Raw genomic sequence first — 18,013 nt, 5'->3', positions numbered from 1 at the left:
TCCATTCAAATAAGCATTTCAATGCTGTATATACGGTTATTGGCTCTTGTTAATTAAACGTAAACTGGACAGTTTTCCTATATATGTAATTTTTAATGTAACAGTTGTTCAGCAGCATAGAGTTTTCTGTAAAGAATTTATTGAGAAGTAGTAACATTTAAAATTCTTCTATCCAGCATTTAAAAGCACCTGATTAGCAAGCGAAATTCATCTATCTTTTGCACAGATTCAAGCAGCTTTAAAAGACGGGTTTTAACTGGGTTTATATATGCCATGTGCAACCAACTGATGAGCAGTGGACCAAAGCAGAGATTATTCTTTTCAGGGAAGGTGAATGATATTTTTTTCCCTGTGCATCTGAATGGTGCTTGAGAACATCATGCTGCCAATCACATCTTGTGTGAAGAAGAGCTGGAGCAAGAAGCCACCTTCTGTGCAAGTTCCACTGCCTAAAGCCATCGCGGCAGCACAGGGCGTGATGGAGGGGAGCTGTACACTGGCCTTTCTAGCTGCAGAGCTTGTGTTGCTTGAGGCCCTGGTTAAGCGTGCCTGCACAGCCAGCTCACTGTCGCTGTTAAAGGATGCCAACAGTGGTAAAAACGGGATGTTTTGCAGCTGTCTTTTAAAATATGATGACAGATGTTGGATGTTTTGGGTATGAGGATAGTCCATAATTGTATCATCACACTTTCTTATTGTTCTGAAGAGAGAGAACAAAATGGCATGTGAACCTGCAGTCTCTTTACATAGAGCAACCAGAGCAGTTGGTTTAGCACTGTTTATACCACACATTGACAACAAAACGTGTAGCAGGGCACGGGAGATAGGAAGCTTCCTGCACGTCCTTGGGTTCACTCAAGAACTGGAACCAGTACAACTCCTGATAAGGTTATTTCATAAAGCAGTCCAAGATTATCAGAAGGATTTCACTGTATCATAAAAGGGGGAAAAAAAAACAACCCAGGTAGAATATAGCATGCAGAAGCAGTTTTCCAGCTCCTCCCATTGCAGCACGTAAGTGACACAGTTATAGTTAACTTTGGATTATCAATCACTGTGAAACAGAATGGGAAGGTTGTACATTTGAGCAGCTTTTTCACTGGTTTTGCATTCAATGATGAGGCTCTCGGAACCAATGCTAGACATGGAAATGGCAAACTACAGTGAAGTTTTAGATCCGACGTATACGGCACTGGAGTTTGAAACTATGCAGGTTCTGTATAATGGCAATGGTGAGTTCTGCTCTGTGATGCAAAACCAAGCTGGTTAACAGAAAAAGTGAAGTTTAGTAATGCTATAAGGTGTTAGCTAAATGTTTTATTAATGGAGCATTTGGGGGTTGTTTTCAAACTACAAATCTGTTCTTTTACACTTCATCACTAACTCTAAGTTAATAACATTATAATTCTTTAACATTAAGGAAAATTAAAGATAGGTTATGTGTAATAAAGTAACTGAACTGTACTGTCACCAGTCAGTTAATCAAAAGAAGAAAATGGTGTATTCAGCAGCTGTTTTATTTACTGTAAGACAAATGAATAACTAGTATTGACAGTTTGGACATCAAAGTGTATTTTGTATATAACATTCAGAAGGACAGGGCAAAATTATCCAGAGGACTGTGAAGAAAAATTGCTACTGTTTCTTGATGCCTAGTTTCTAATTGTTGGAGTAATATTTTATTTATTTAAATGTCAATCTAGCCTTTCTAGGTGTGTGTGAACTAGAGTGATTTCTCACATTGGCTTTCTAGAGGCTAATGTTCAGCTGAGAAAAACTGTTTGGGTTTAGCTAATGAAACATTTTAGGTGGAATTTTTAATGCAATACATTTTTGAGGAATTGTATCAATAAGTTTTGCTTAAAATAGGAAGCACACCATTTCATTCTTCCATCGAGTACTGTCCAAAAAGAAAAGGAAATGTCAATCTATTAAAGTGAAGAAAAGTATCAAGCAAATTAAACTACTCTAAAATGGCTTTCCAAACCTTCTGATATATTTAAAAAATTGCTGTATTGTATCATAAAGTATAATTCTTAGATCTATTGTAGTATGTATTTCTAAAAAGCAGAATGAATATTGAGAGGTTTGCAGGAAAAATACTTAGCACCTGCATTTCCATGTATTCCTGCCATACAGAACCTAAGTCAGTTTCTGTTGTTGGACTTGAAGTTTTATCTGAATTTCTGATGTTGCTTTACAACAAGATTAGTAAACAGAAAGGCAGATTTGTTTATTGATTTAGGAAGAAAAAACAGACCTTTATGCCCTAAGTGATTTTGAAGCTATCAGCAATGATTATGTAACTTTGAGATGGTTTCTCTGCTTTTTGTTCTAATATGGGTGATTTCATTGGTCCTTTGGTTTTTTGCTGAATAGCACCCTTTCAAATCTGTTAATGTTACATAAAATGGGAAAGCAGATTAGGGAGGTTATGCTGTGCTGGATAATGTGGTGGTGATAGAGCTAGTTAAATTATTCACTGTAAGTGATTAGTTTGATAATTATTACTTATTAGGTGTAGCCTTTTTCTGTTTAGAGTTTGCTTTGAGTTTAGCCTAAGTATTTTCTTACAGAATTTATAAAAACATTGTATTGTAGCTACAGTGCTAGTCTGGAACTGAAAGCTGCCTCTTATGAACCTTTCTATGTCTCTTTTCTAGCTGTCTAAATTAGTTAAAAACATTCAGAGAAGTTTAACAAGCCACATTCAGGCAGATTATGCAGTTCTATTGAAATCAAAGAATTTTGCAAAATCAGGTGAATTTTCCAGACATTTTGTTTCAGAATAATACCAAAGAAAATAAGTATACCCTTTTTTTTATATATATATACACACAACTTTTATTACTATGAAATATTTAATCATTAAATTTAAATATTGCATTTTTAATTATTCTGCTGTATCATTAGGATGCAAAATCACAAAACTCCAAAAGAAAGGTTTTATATTTTTCTAACTAAAGTAATTCTGTAACCCATTTTTAAAAATAATTTTCCAGTCATCACAAGCGTAATTTTAAAATAAAATCTTTACAGAACTGAATTCTTACCTTTAAGATTTCATTTTTATTTAATCATTTTTTAAAATATAATTCCTGTCAATTATGTCTCTGTAAAACAGAAAAAAAAGTTTCTTCTTCTCTCTTTGTCTAAAGAACTCTGTTTAAATTGTAAGATTTTGGGATACAGTGAAAATTTTATAATACATTTGTGTAATACATTTCAATTGGATCTAGTGCAATAGAACAATAATATGTCTCAATATTAACAGTTTTGCTTTTCGACCTGTCTACTGTTCATGAACTCAGGTACTTGACTTTTGAATGCGTGCTTGAATAACTAATTAATGTGGCACTCTTTCCTCTCCCTGACTGAACTACAAATGTCAGGGCACATTGCAAACAGCTTTCCTTTCGTAAAACCAGAAGCATATCAGAACAAGCTATTTTGCATTTATTTCTTTGAACATGTCTGTTAAACATTATGACTCAAAGAAGAATAAATATATCTGGTTTGATTTAAGGTGAATTTCTTCGGTATTGTTTACCATATTCAGTGACTAATTGTTAATCACGTAGCTATTATTCTCTTGTGCAAGTAAAGTCTGCACCGATGTTGCTTTGGAAAATTTGTTCAAGGAAACAACACTTAGAAAGTCCTCTTAGTATACTTTTTTTTTTGTATTGTGCAAAAACTGTCTTGTCTTTTTTTTTTTTTTTTTTTTTTTAAGTCACGTATGCTGTTGTACCTTTGTATGATAGTTGCCGGTTATTGCCAGCTCCTATGAGAACTGATATAGGAGATCTTTGCCAGATAATTAGGCAACATTGCTTTGTGCCAAAGTTCCTCCTCATGTTAGTAAGAATGTATATGTAATTATATATGCAGAGTTACACTTTAATTTTTAACCCTTTCAGTTGGAAAGAGTTTAGAATAAAATTATTTGTTGTTGTGAACTTCATAAATTCTATTAACATCTCTATAACTTTGAAAGTGTTCATCTGAATAAGAACCAGAAGTAATCAGACACGCTATGCTATACAAATACTAAGTGGCAATTAAAAGAGAAAAGGCCAGAAGAAGCCTCCAGTTAAGTACAAGTTGTTCATGGGGTGGTTGTTGAAAGTCTTGTCCATAACTACGTATGTTGTTCTTGCTTCTTCTCAGACAGTTCAGGAGAAGCTGTCAACATGAATGCTGCTGACAACGGGGTCAGTAGTCTCTGTGCAATATGTGGAGACCGAGCGACCGGAAAACATTATGGTGCTTCCAGCTGTGATGGATGCAAGGGATTCTTTAGACGCAGTATACGGAAAAATCACATCTATACATGCAGGTATTTCAAAAGTTCCTCTGGAGGCACTAAATTAATGAATTTAAGCAAAAATGACATTCAGACCTTTTCAGACTTTTCAGAACTACGTCAGGGCATTTTCAGCTTTATCTTAAGGAATTCTAACCAGCATTTTTGATGAGCATGTGATTCATGGTATATTCTTATGATTGGAAAAAATATCTTTTATTCAAGACTACTTGATATTACACATTCCAGATGTCTGTTGATATTGTTGGTATCATTTCATCACTCAAGAGCTGTTTCACTTTTATTTATGATTACAAAGGTCATCTCCTGGGAAAAAAAAAATCTCATATTTTCACTGGCAATGTGAAAACTGTAATCCTTAACTGTTTTCTAAAAATTATTTTCTATTGTTTTTCTTATGAAGGAAGTTTCTGAATAGAAAGTCCAAGATTTATGAGTCTTGCTTTAAGGGCTGTACTAAGCACATCTGCACATCTTCCCACTTTGGGTAACACACTGCTCTTCTGAGTGACCATATTCCCCCCTGTCAGTCTGAATTGCAATCTGCTAATTTCTGGATGTCTGGCCGCCGAAATTATCACACTGCAGGTCTGTGCACCATGTTTGAAGAATTGCTCTGTGCGTGCACAAGTCCGTAATATGTCAGTTTTAAGCTGTGCATGGAATATATGGAAACCTCTGTATGTTTAGACAAATCACTAAAGGAGAAAACATTTTTGTAAGTATGGTTTGTGAGTGGAAATGTTGTTTGTTACACTCTTCCGTGGTCACTTAATACTCTTATAAGGAAATCTCTCCCTTATAGACATACCACAGTGATATAGCATAGATGTATGCCTAAGGTGGTGTGATGAGGACTGATAGAAGTGATTTCAGGAAGAGCCCTGCAAAATGTAGATCTATTTATCTAACAAACACACGCACAGCAAAAAGGCAGAAGCAAACAGGGAGCGGGGGGGATGGCTCATACACATTCCCCTTAGGCACACCTGTAGATGTGCATGAGAGCCTGGGTAAGCCTTCTTGCAGTGTCACGCTCTGTGTGTTTCATGTCTTTATTTCATTGTGTTGTTAGAAAATTTTCCTCCCATTTCCTGTTTCGGTTGTCAGCTGTAATGATACAACATGTAGCCTGTTCATTGGTGTCTCCCAGAAGGAGTAAACTTTGCCAGCTGGTACTGGTTTTGCAGCTAAGGGCTCCTCCATGCCGGTGACACTTGGCATTTTCCTTGATTGTTCTTTCCTTTTTCTATTTGTAGCTTTTCTTTTTTTTTTTCTCCACCACCATTTGATGCAGCCAGTTACTGTCATATCTCACAAATAAACTGAGGTTTAAAAGATGCACATAACTCCAAAATTTTCCACACTTGGCCATTCCAATGCATATATGTGTCTATATACATATATTCCTGCAAACCGAACAGGTAGGAAACACCTGTCAAGACTGATTAATTAAAAAACAAAACAAAACAAAAAAACAACAGAACAAAGTCTGTGGTTATAGACATTGTTCTGACAGGCCAAATTAGTTGGGTTTTTTCCCTTCATAATCAACGTGCTGCTTTATTACTGCTTTATACATTTACCTTTTCTTGTCTCTGACAGATTCAACCGGCAATGTATTGTTGACAAGGACAAAAGGAATCAATGCAGATATTGTCGTTTAAAAAAGTGTTTTCGAGCAGGAATGAAAAAAGAAGGTAATGGAATCATTTATTACTTGATATACAAAGACAAATAATCTGAATTAGTTTTAAAATGTACTAAAAATTCTAAAAAACTCCAGCAGAATAATTCAATGGAAAGTCTGCTATAATGCCTTCAAGATGGAGAAATGCTTTTAAATTGACATAAAATATGCATCATCTAGTTTTCAGGTGGATAAGCAGTTCTAACACTTTGAGCATTAGCCAAGCTATGGGTTTAAAGTGAATTTGCAATTGTTGAATCCATGGCACCAAAATCCATTGATTTCTACATGTTGAGCCATAGCCTGGAAAAGTTCAAAGTGTGAGATTTTAATTTTAATTTTTACCAAATTTGAGTGATAAAATCTCTATCTTGGATTTTGCTTCTACCCTACCTTAGTAATGATGGTGCCAATTTACTGGTTCTTCCCTTAAAAGTAAATGTTTGAAGCATTTAAGCCAGAGGAAGGAGTGTGAAGTTGAGCAAAAAAGTAGTGGTGAGAACAGCAGTGGTAGCTGTCAGTGGAGTGTTCACATTAATTGAAAAAAATTTCTACTCTCGTTAGGGCTTAATATGGGAAGATTGTCACTTATGCATCTCACTGACAGACATGAAGAAACATGGGTGTCACAGTAATCCTCCTGTCAAAGTGGAAGGACCAGACCACCACAAGAGCAGAGCAGTAGCAAATGAAAGGCAGTGGGAATATGGGAGGATTTTTGTATTGGGTCATTGGGTCTGTTGCTTCACTGGCAATTATGATGCAGAGGCAAAAGGCATCCTGATCTGGTTCAAATAAGCGCTCAGAAAATGGTTCTTTCATCACAAGCTTTCCCACCCGTTTTGTGGGGAGCATGGTGGGCCTGAAGGCCAGCTGCAATGTGAGGTGCGCTGTTCTCCTGTACTGTAACTGGTCTATAATACTTTTAGTCTATACATAGCTTTCCTAAAATAAAGGAAGCTGTTTCTTTGCGCTCTTATATTTCTATACTATAGTACTTCTTTGTGAGTGATCAAGTTTTGGTATGAGGTAAAATGGATTTTCTCCTTGCAGCTGGATGGAGATATTCTAAACAGTGTTATCCTGTGTATGCACGAAATGTTTGCTAATTCTTGTGGATCTCCTTGACCACAGTTTAGCCTTTTTGAATTTGAGCCGTTAAAATATGTAACATATTGTATATATATTATCAATCTGACGTGAAGAGAAGGGAAGACCTGTGTGTCCACAGCTGCCCTAAAAGTTTTGCAAAAAGCAGAGCTTCACAGACTTCCAAAACCTGGAATTAAAGAATAGTTTAGCTCAGAGGGACATCTGGAAGTCATCTAGTCCAGGCCCTCATTTAAAGCAATGCTAACTTCTACATTCGGTCAGGTTGCTCAGGACCCTGTCCAGTCAGGTTTATACAGTCCCTGAGAGGGGAGATTCCACAACCTCTCTCTGCAACTTCTTCCAGTGCTTGACCACCCTCGTTGGGAAGAGTTTTTTCCTTATATCTAATTGGAATATGTCTTACTGCAGTTAGGGTAGTGTCTATTGCCTCTTGTACTTTCACTGTGCATCTGAGAAGAATCTGGCTCCGTTTTTTGTAAACTAATGAAATTAGACTCCCACCTCTGCTTTGGACCTCTTTTTTCCACATACACAAAGATGCCTCTCTCTGCTTCACCTTGTGCATCCTGTGGGTTACATCTCCATATCTCCATAGCCCTCTGCTGAACACTGCTCAATTTTCCAGTGTATTTTGTTTACTGGGAAGCCCAAAAGAGAGAAATAATCACTTCCCTCAAGATGCTAATGCATCGTGGTGCATGGCTAGCTGACATCTCCATGAGACATGCTGCTGATTCATGTTTATGAAGTGAAGATATATCCTGCGCAAAACTTTTAACCTAATTCACACCGCTCTGCCTCCTTTGGTCCCACTACCTATAAACTTTCATTTTTCATTGCATCCAAGCTATGTATATTCAAGGCTTCCCAGTGCTGAAATAATTCACAACGCCAAACTGTAAATTTCACTGCTTGTGTGTTGTTATATACCTCTCCTACATGATCAGGGGATGTCTCATAGCATACATGTAGCATAGTCTATGTGATAGTTTCTCACCTTGTTTCTAGGAAATCGCTTTCTTTTCTTCAGGGCGAAGGTGAGAAAGGCTTCGGCTGGAAAAAGCTGTACAAGCCCTCTATGAGCAAATATTCCCCCTTCCTCATGGAGTCTCTGTTTAAGGCAGTTTTAGCCTGAACTGACAAAAAGGTTTAGCAAGACAGACAATCCAGCCTAATAATCCAAAATTATGCATACACAGGAGAAAATTGAAGCATTTCCCTATGATTCTTAAAGTGACTTTCACTAGTGATTGTCAGAATAGTTTACTATTTTTCTAATACTAATCAGTGCTGACCTTATTTTAATTATCTATGTAGCACTTAAGCTGCTGAGATCCAGTGAATGGTTTTTTCCTCCATTCTTTTAAAAAAGGTTATATTTTTTGTTTCCTGTCTACATGAACATTTAGCACTTTGTGTTTATCACTGCACATTTCTTACTGTGACCTTAATAAAAGGCCCATCAGTGAGTGTCCTTGGCAAAAAGTTAGTACACCTCTGAAATAAACTATGTGCATTGTTCAGATAAACCCTGAAAACTATTCAGTGTATAGAATATTTTATTTTTTTTATTGAAGCCTTTGGTACTACTACTAAATTCTGTAATGCAGATTGTTTCCCACAAAATAGCAAACATATCTTTGGAAATAAAGCTGCTGCTCTTAAAAGATGATGAGATTCTTTGTGCAATAAAAAGATTTTGATCAGCACAATTTTTTTTTTCTTTTCTTTTCTTTTCTTTTCTCCTTGGCCTAACCTTGGACATGATCTAGGTTTTAGAAGAATCTGACTGATAGTTTTATTTTTTCTTCTTCCTTCAATTCAGGAGTAAGCCTTGTTGCTTCATAAGCCTTGCATGTGCTGATTAATGATTCCTTACCCAAAGCCCTTTCAACTGCCTTTTTTTGGACCCCATGAGACAAAACTCACTAGCCTGAAACTTTTTTTGGTGCGCTTTTTTTAAAAAAAAAAAACAAACCCAAACTTAGTTAATGTTCTGTAAACTGGCTAGGAATGCAATGTCACTGAGGAGGAGCATGAGATTTAAGTTTCAAAATTATCTTACTAGTGGAGTAAGTTCATGATCCATTTCTGTTTCAGGGTTTCTCACAGGGTTTCTCGCAGGAATAGGGCTTTCACGCTTCCTCTGACTGAGACATTTTGTCACTGGTGATGCTGCACCCTTTGACCTGTTCAGCAGTCTGGAGATGTCCATTTCTACCATTATCATCAAGCCTCACTTACTAGATCAGTCAAAATAAAGAAACAACAGCATGTGTTCAAGTTCAAAGGAAAAAAGAGGTTTAACTGTAGTAAAGCCAGTCACAAAAGTGCTGATAATTCAGTATCTATCTACAACTCGTTAGACGTAGTTTTTACAGGCAAACAGTACACAGATAAAGACCATAAACATGTATTGTCATCCTTCCTCATTACTCAGAGCTAAAAGCACAAGGTCTTTTTTGAATGTCATACCTTTTGATTCTTATAGTTATCTAGTAAACTTCTGAAATGATATTATGTGGCAATGTCTACAAATCAATAAATGAGATGATTATTCTTTTCCAGCTGTACAAAATGAACGGGACAGGATAAGTACAAGAAGAACCACTTTTGATGGCTGCAACATTCCCTCTATTAGCACATTGTCACAAGCTGAGGCACTCTCCCGTCAGGTACTGAGATCTACCACAAAACTATTTGATGACTTTAAGACTATTTTTTTCTAAAGATAAATACTGTTCAGTTTCTTGTTGTATTAAATATAATTATTGAGATTATTTTTTCTATTTCCAAAATACACCCAGAAGCTTCGTTTTCCCAATGAAAGAATGAGTAATAGAATACATTCCTAATGCAAAGTTAAAAAAAAATAAATTCTACTTTGTCCAGGACAATATGTTCTAGGCACCTTTCTTAATAAAGCTTTATAGTTCTTACTGCTTTTAAATCAGTTGCTGTCTCAGACAGCTGGTGGCATCTCTCTATCCTTGAAGCTGGCTTTCCCATGAAACATTAGGGAAAAAATTGTCCAAAGCCATTACATTCAGAAGGGTGTGGACACTCATTTCCTTACATTCTTTTGAAAATCCCATTTTTAATATCCGTAGACATTATAAATAAGGCAAACAGAAGTGTTCCAACTGCAGAGTCTGTTCACATCTCACTTTTAAATTTTCTTTGTCTCATCTGAACTTCATTTTCCTTTTTTTTTTTTCCCTATCCAATCAATTGCTGAATGGAACAGTCTCCAGTTCTTTTCTGCACCTCAGATAAATCATGGTCATTGATTCTGCATTCTTGCACCTCTTACTAACTTAGAATTTAACTGCCACCTTTATGATTTCATGCTGACTGATTTATACATCCCCAAATGTTTTGTAATCTCATCCTTTATCAGCATCTCTCTTAGGGTGGAACTGTCTGTAAAGAATTGATGTAGGAATTACTGCGTGATAGTCTTTGGCACATATTGCATGTCTGGGCAGACTAGATGAACATAATGGACCTTCCTACCTTTCATACCTATACAGTATGAAAAATATACCTATTTTTACCTCCTTAGTAATTCTTTGAACTTGCTTATTGTGCTTTTTTTTGGTGTTACTCCCTTAATCATTTCCAACTGGTATATGCAATTCAGGAATAAGAGCTGTCTTTACAGAATCATATCCTCAGCCTTTCCTGCCAAAAAGTTCTTTTCAGCTAGTAGATTCCTGGCCTAAAACATCACCTTGTGTATACACACAAATTTATTCTACTTATTATTTGGTATGTTGTAGTAGGAGCGAATTGCTCCCACTATGCCAAGCATATGTGAAGATACAATCTTGGTGTCAAAGACCAAGAGATCGCATTAACATGATGGAAAAGTAGTCTTAAAAGTCCTTGTTTTTCTCTCAATTGAAAGAGTCTGTAAGATGAGTTCAGTCCTGAGGAGAAACTTGGAGGAGGTGGTAGTGTCACAAATCATTGGCCAAGTCCTTCAGCTGTGAAATGAGGAAGAAGGTGGCATTCATCCCTTTTACAATTTTCATATTAAAGTAGGGGAAATGAACTCTTTTGACCCTGAAGATCCCTTACAGGGGAAAATTGTCCAAGTACAATGTTTCTCCTACAGACCCAGGAGAGGCTTCCTGGATTGTGTAAACATGAAAGGGACAGTCTAGTCTCTCATAGGATTAAAGGCATGTGTCTCTGATGGTTCTCAGGATGACAGGGATACAGTGTTACATTGTCATGTTCATCAAGTCATTACTGGTTGCACTGGTAGAGGTTTCATCTCAATATAAGAAAGAAATTTTTTACAGTGAGAATAATCAATCACTGGAACAACCTTCTCATGGATGTGGTGGACTCCCCATCACTGGAGGTTTTCAAGATGCAATTGAACAGGGTGCTACATGATCTCACCTAGGCTCCCTTTCCCACAAAAGGTTGGATGAGATGATTCTATGAAGTCAGCGATTCCTGTGTTGCACCTCAGAAATGAGAGGCAAGTTAAAGCAATAGAGAAATAGAAATAGGAAAGTTCATAGCTTCATATCCTTTTGAAGACATGCAACCCTAGGCATTCATAATGAACTCCATGGGAGTCATCCCATGAATCTCCAGCAGAAGATCACCAAGTAATTTCAGCACAGTCTATAATTTGTCCTATAAGGTGTAATTTATAAAGATGCATAGCTTTGATTAAAAGATATTAAAGGAGGGACAACGTATTAAGTTCATGAGTCAGTAAGTCTAATGGTTAAACAATCTGCCTGTTCTTTACCTTCTTGAATTAACTTCTAGTTGGTGCATGGTGGTATATTTTTCTGGTAGGTCAGAGCACCTCCTGTTATCAGAACTCTTTTCTCTGTGTAGGTACTTTTGAATCTTGATCAAGACTCCTCTTACTCTTCTGGAAAAAATGAAGTATGTTGAATTTCTTTATTCTCTTTCTGTACTGAAGGTTTTCTAGAATGAATCATTCTGGTAGCTTTGACCTGAATGATATTCAGTATTTTCAACTTTGTTTTTGTAGAACAGATACCAGAAATGGACTAATGATTACAGCAGGGATTTCACAAATGCTCTATCTACAAAGAGACAATACCTCTAACCTTTTTCCTGCAAGACAGCCTTTGAATTACATGTCTGAGGATTTTTTCACCTGTCTAGCTGCTGTGTTTCCCTGAGAACTAATGTTCAGCTGGTTAACTGCCATTAATATCTAAGATGTTTTCAGTGTTTTAGACTACTGAATTATGTAGGAAGCACTGAGCTTTAGTTCAGAAGTGCAGCTCCTTTTGATGACCCAAGGTTTCACCATAGATCCCACTGGGGGATTTAACATGTTATCTGGAAATGAAGGGGATCTGGTGGCAACCTAAATAGCATCCGCCATCCTGAAATTTGTAGGTATACAGTATTGGAAGATCAAACAATTATTTTGTTTGAGGGTGGGGAAGATAAACTACAGAATTTCCTGAGTATGCTTTCTATAACGAAATGTAAGGTGAAAGGCAGTTTCATACGCCTTGTACAGTGGTAGAGCTTTGTTGTTGTGGTGGTGGTTTTCTTTTTCTCTTTTTCTTTTTCTTTTTCTTTTTTTTCTTTTTCTTTTTCTTTTTCTTTTTCTTTTTCTTTTTCTCTTTTTCTTTTTCTTTTTCTTTTTCTTTTTATTTTTATTTTTCTTTTTCTTTCTTTTTATTTTTTTTCTTTTTCTTTTTCTTTTTCTTTTTCTTTTTCTTTTTCTTTTTCTTTTTCTTTTTCTTTTTCTTTTTCTTTTTCTTTTTCTTTTTCTTTTTCTTCCTTGGTATGATAGCAGCTATAAACTAACCTTCCCAGGCTTGGTTTTATCTTAAGTTGTCTTTCCTGCCTGGCTTAAGAGGAAGCCTGGTTTTGTTCCTTTCCTTGAAAAGTCATTAAGAATTTCAAGACTTGGCTCAGTGATTATGTGAAAGTGCCCCAGCTTCAGGCCCAGAAAGATATTGCTCTCTTCTTATTTCACAGAACACTGTTCACTGCAGGTGGTCTAATGCACACTCATATCTTTTACATTTGCTCTGAAATGTCTCAGGCCTCTGCCTATACTGCTGCTTCATCATTACAAACCATTCTCCTCCAGGCACTAAAAAACCCCTGGTTTACCTTCTAAAGTTAATGATACTTATCTTTTCAGTAGAAGAACATGCTACCCCTTTATCTCTCTCCTTCTTTGCCCTTAATGTTACTGCATGCCCCTATGAGCTTTTTTCTTTTTTTTTTTTTTTTTCCCCTGAAATGAAATAAATGTCAACCATTTTAAAGGAATAAAAAAAAACCACTCACCCCCCCACAAATAATAAGGGCTCTGGTGTATTTAAAAATAGTATTTTGGAATGAGAAGATACTGTATCATGATATGAATAGTGTAATTTTTAACATATTGTAATATACACTGGTAATAATGAGAAATAAAATTTTATCATTTATGTGCAGACTAATGGTCCATATGGTCAAGGAATTTCTCAAGAGTATGCATGATTACTGCTGCGATTTTTTTCTTAAATATGCTGTTAACCAGTGAAAATGCAATTATATGAAATTTAACATTGTTAATTTTTTCTCTCACTATGGCCAGATCTCAGTCTCCAGTCCTGGTGCTAGCACTGACATAAATGTTAAGAAAATTGCGGGTATTAGTGATGTCTGTGAATCTATGAAGCAACAGCTTTTGGTCCTGGTGGAATGGGCTAAATATCTTCCAGGCTTCTGTGAATTACCGCTGGATGACCAGGTACAAGAGGAAACCAAAGAGAGAACTTCAATTAGTGTCCTGTTATTTCTGTGATATTTAAATTTTATGATTAAACATTCATTTTTTGTCTGATCAAATAGAGCTGGGTGCTAGACCCACCATCTTAAAACTTTGTGAAGTTTTGAAATAGCACCACCACAAAAAAACCCCAGAGGAAATCGATAAGGCTGTAGAACATTAACCAAAAGAAGCAGCAAACCAGTACGCTCTCTGTATTCTGTTGGAAGCAGAGACACCAAGCTGCATACAAAAATTAAAAAAAACTTGTGAAAAAAGACATTCTTTTTTCTGACCTTGCAGAGTATTTATTTCATGTTCACCTTTCATTATAACATTCTTTAAGACAGAGTGTTATTTAATTTGAAGCCGGTCTTCTCTACTTGCAAATAATAAAAGCCATTAGAATCTCAAGTTTCAAACATACTGATATGAATCCATAGCAAATGATCTTTCATATAGTACAATGTACTAAAGTTATATAGTATATAATGAATGTGGGGCAAAAAAGCATCAAACCTTGAAAATTCTTAAGGGTTTCTATGACAGACGTCTGATCTATCGTCGCATCTGTAATATATCCTAATATATCACTGGGTTTCAGAGTAAGCTGTGCTGGCACACTCAGACCCAGTGTCTCCATGTTGCAGTAAGGAGTTCTCCTACCGGCCACCTGGGCAGGAGGTTAATTCGTGGTTCGGCATCGCTTGATTCCAGTCCACCAAAATCTGATTCAGCTTGAAAATGACTCTGTGAAGTGGGATTGAGTAATTCCTCCTTTTTGTTTCTTCAGTTTCTCAGTTTTTAACAAAATTCTGCAAGGAGGGTTAGATCATCTGTGGGTTTGAGACTCAAACTGAGCTCATTCCCTCTTATACTCGTCCTCAGGAATATGAAGGTGTTTCAGGCCACAGGAGACTCCACAAAATAGAATCTTAATGATGTCTATGCAGACCTACAGAATATGATATGTGTGCACAAGCTCAACATAACTGGAATAAGTTAAAAATCTGTTCATGTGAAAGAAGGAGAATTTTAAATACATTGGTTACACCAGGGCAACAAAAACAAGCAAAAATATTGCTGTTTTTATTGTTAAGATGTCATGAAGGAAAAGAGAAAGGATCAGACCTCATTAAAAAGTTTGTGTCTGTATTAAAAAAAAAAAAAAGTATCAGCTTAGAAAGATAAAACATCCCTGCAGTGCTTGAAGAGTACATGTTGTGAAATACTCCAGAAACTTAAATACTTTAGAGGAGTAGTGACAAAGGTATTGGGAGTTACAACAAATGCCACTTTTTCATTTGTGATGGCCTTTTTCTAAGGGGTATTGTACATTTAGTTATAAAATAAACCATGTAGTTTTGAACAAATGATTCCTGGTCTGGTAATCAGCCTGATTTACAAACTATAGAGCAGACCAGAGCAGAGCAGTTAACTCTACTGAGATCCTGAAAAATCTTAACATATTAAGTATTCCTAGGTGCTGTTTACCTTTACATCTTTCATAAAGTATTGGCTTGGATTCTTAAGAAAAGAATTACTTGCCAAGAGAGCAGTTCCGTGAGGAAATAGAGGCCAGCGCTGAAGTTACAGACATTAAAACCAAAGGAAAGTAAATAGGTGATGGAGAGTAAACTAATGACCACATTTTTAAGTGCCTTCCTGGTATGATTTAGGTTTCTTCTTTGTTGACAGTAGTGGATATTTTAGCATATCTGGCTTTTTGGGGGAAAAAGTTCTTTTAGGTGCCACATAAATTTTTGGTTCAAGGTGAGAAAAATGAAACACCGACAGTGCCGAATTTACCATAACAGTTCTCTTCAGCCCACCAAAGTCTTTAGTGTCAACTTAAAATTCCAGAGAAAACTGTGTGAAGGGAATAGGCACTAGGAAATAAATGCAAGTATTGTATTTATTGAGAAGTATTTTGCAGGGCTATATGTTTAAAACCTAGACCAAATGCTAGAAGTGACAGAGGATGAATTTAATTATAGTGTGCTATTAGTACAATGCTAAGGTTTTTAAATTCACTTTACATTTGACATTAGAATCTTAACAGTCTTAAACATGTACCTATAGCTGAATACACTCATGGTAATACGCATCCTCATTTCTTTTTCTCTTACTGGAACTTACTGCTTTATCTTCTAATAAGCGTGCTGTTTTTCTCTTGAGGTTGCCCTGCTAAGAGCACATGCTGGGGAACACCTGTTGCTTGGAGCAGCGAAACGGTCCATGGTGTATAAGGACATTTTACTTTTAGGTAAATATTGGTTTTGTTTTAATTAATAATGATGATGTTATAGTACATTAGCAACCATGTAATCACTTAAGTGGGACAACTGTTCTGGCACAATCAAAGCAATGCATTCTGTGAATGCTAATTAGCTATTAATGACATAATGTCACGTGCCCTGTTCCAGCAAAAGCAGGTGGACAGTTTCCTGTGAGTTAATACAGCTAAAGGTTTATTGGATGCCAGAAACTGCAACTTAAGGGGATTCCTGCTAAATTGTCTCCTTACATTAGCATCTCTTCTGCACCTTTGTCACATAAAAAACCATAACAAAACAGCAACAACAAAAAACCCCCAACAAAAATCCTCTTTGCTTAGGAAAGGAGCAGCCAGCCTGTGGCCTATGTACTAATTTCAGTCTTCATGAAAATCATTTATCTAGACCTTTCCCAAGAGCCTTTCAGACATAGTCAGAGAAGACCCTACAGGCTGGAAAATTGGATAGCCTGTTCCCTGCAACTCGCTTTCCCGAGAGCCCTCTCACCGTTGCCTTGTCAGTCACCACTTGGCCATCATATAAACAGCATGCCTGTTGCCCCCTGCCATGCGGGAGATGGGTGCATCCATGGCACGGTGAGGAGTCACACCTGCATAGGCTTATTCTTGGTCACTTGAAATGGCTCCTTCACTGGGTTTTATAAAGAGACCATGGCTGTTAGGAAGGGGACATCATTGCGTGGTGGAAGCATGTCCTCCCTTCATTTGTACAAGAGAGGCAGAGTAATATGGTGAGGTGAGTGCCTGTGTGTATAGTGATGTGATGCGGCGTTTGTTAGCGTTGTTTGACACACTACTCTGACAGTCTGAAGTGCACCCTGCCAAAAATGGTCTCATTAAACATGTGCAGCACTTGGGCTCTTTTCTGAGAAAGCGTGTAGGTCTTTGTGGACAGGATTTTTGATGTGAGGCAAGACTATGCAGAATATGGAATCAAACTAGTTTCTTCACTGGTGATGTGGTACAAGGGAGTTTCCCACTACTTGTTCTCCTTCCTCTTTGGGCCTGCCTTTTCATAGCTCTTAATCAGCTTGAATTTATTTTTACACATATCATAACATTAAAGGGACAGGAAGGGCTTGTTCTGGAGATACTACTCTAACCAGCCATCCTTTCAAATTAAAAACTATACAAATGACCTTCTTAACCTAGTTCTTTCTCTAGAAACAATTTTACTGACAAAATTAACAGAAATAAAAAGGAAATATTTGCAGTTTTGGGATTAGTAGGTAATTAGGACAGATATTGAGAAAATAATAAGCAGAAAACTGTAGCTGAAATCACCAACATCAGCATATATACTGAAAGAAAAAAACAATTTGAGGCTTGAAGGCTTATTTCTGATATTTGGAGGAAGATACCTGTGTAGCTTATGAGTCATTTTGGCATGGATCTCTTGTGATATAATCATCAGCTTTCTTTTTTTTTTTTTTTTCTTTTTTCAAAAACTGCTTGGTGGCTTCTAGAAGCTCTGGGGCTTTCCCATTGTTCTCACCACTTATGTTAGATGATTCCTGGACAGAAGGTGAATTAAGATGCCATGATGGAGACTTCCCCAATGTGAAAATATAAAATTAAAAGATCAGGGAAAATTCATTCTTTACTGAAAATTTTAAGATGCTTCTAAATTTTATTAGAAGTAGCAGAAACATCTGTTAGAAACATTCCTAGTGCCTCCTCTGGAAGAAGGCTTCTTTGTCCATTGACAAATCCTGATCATTCAGCTTGGAATATATTGTTTTAATGGGGGAAAATGAAATTTTAAGATCAGTTTACCGTTATATTTATCTATTATGTAAAGATAAA

General features: G+C 36.5%; 1 protein-coding gene across 6 annotated transcripts in view; it reads left to right on the top strand.

Annotated features, from left to right (window-relative positions):
- The window catches only part of HNF4G (hepatocyte nuclear factor 4 gamma), a 68,362-nt gene that overhangs the window by 42,306 nt on the left and 8,043 nt on the right, over nt 1-18,013 (top strand). For 3 of the 6 annotated variants that reach the window (XR_008576047.1, XM_054818010.1, XM_054818009.1), the window contains exons 1-6: nt 1,088-1,232; nt 4,171-4,339; nt 5,933-6,027; nt 9,699-9,805; nt 13,738-13,893; nt 16,090-16,177. Coding sequence is in view for 5 of the 6 variants with exons in the window: in XM_054818010.1 (XP_054673985.1) it covers nt 1,115-1,232; nt 4,171-4,339; nt 5,933-6,027; nt 9,699-9,805; nt 13,738-13,893; nt 16,090-16,177 (733 nt within the window). In the remaining variant the exon portion in view is untranslated. Of the gene's footprint in view, nt 1-1,087; nt 1,233-4,170; nt 4,340-5,932; nt 6,028-9,698; nt 9,806-13,737; nt 13,894-16,089; nt 16,178-18,013 lie in introns of those variants that run through there. The other 3 variants (XM_054818011.1, XM_054818014.1, XM_054818013.1) reach the window with 1 other exon arrangement.

Source organism: Grus americana, chromosome 2, assembly GCF_028858705.1.
Source record: "Grus americana isolate bGruAme1 chromosome 2, bGruAme1.mat, whole genome shotgun sequence".
In the NCBI taxonomy this organism is placed as follows: Eukaryota; Metazoa; Chordata; class Aves; order Gruiformes; family Gruidae; genus Grus; species Grus americana.
Note: the sequence above shows the minus strand (reverse complement) of the source record. Positions and strands in the feature narration are given on the sequence as shown.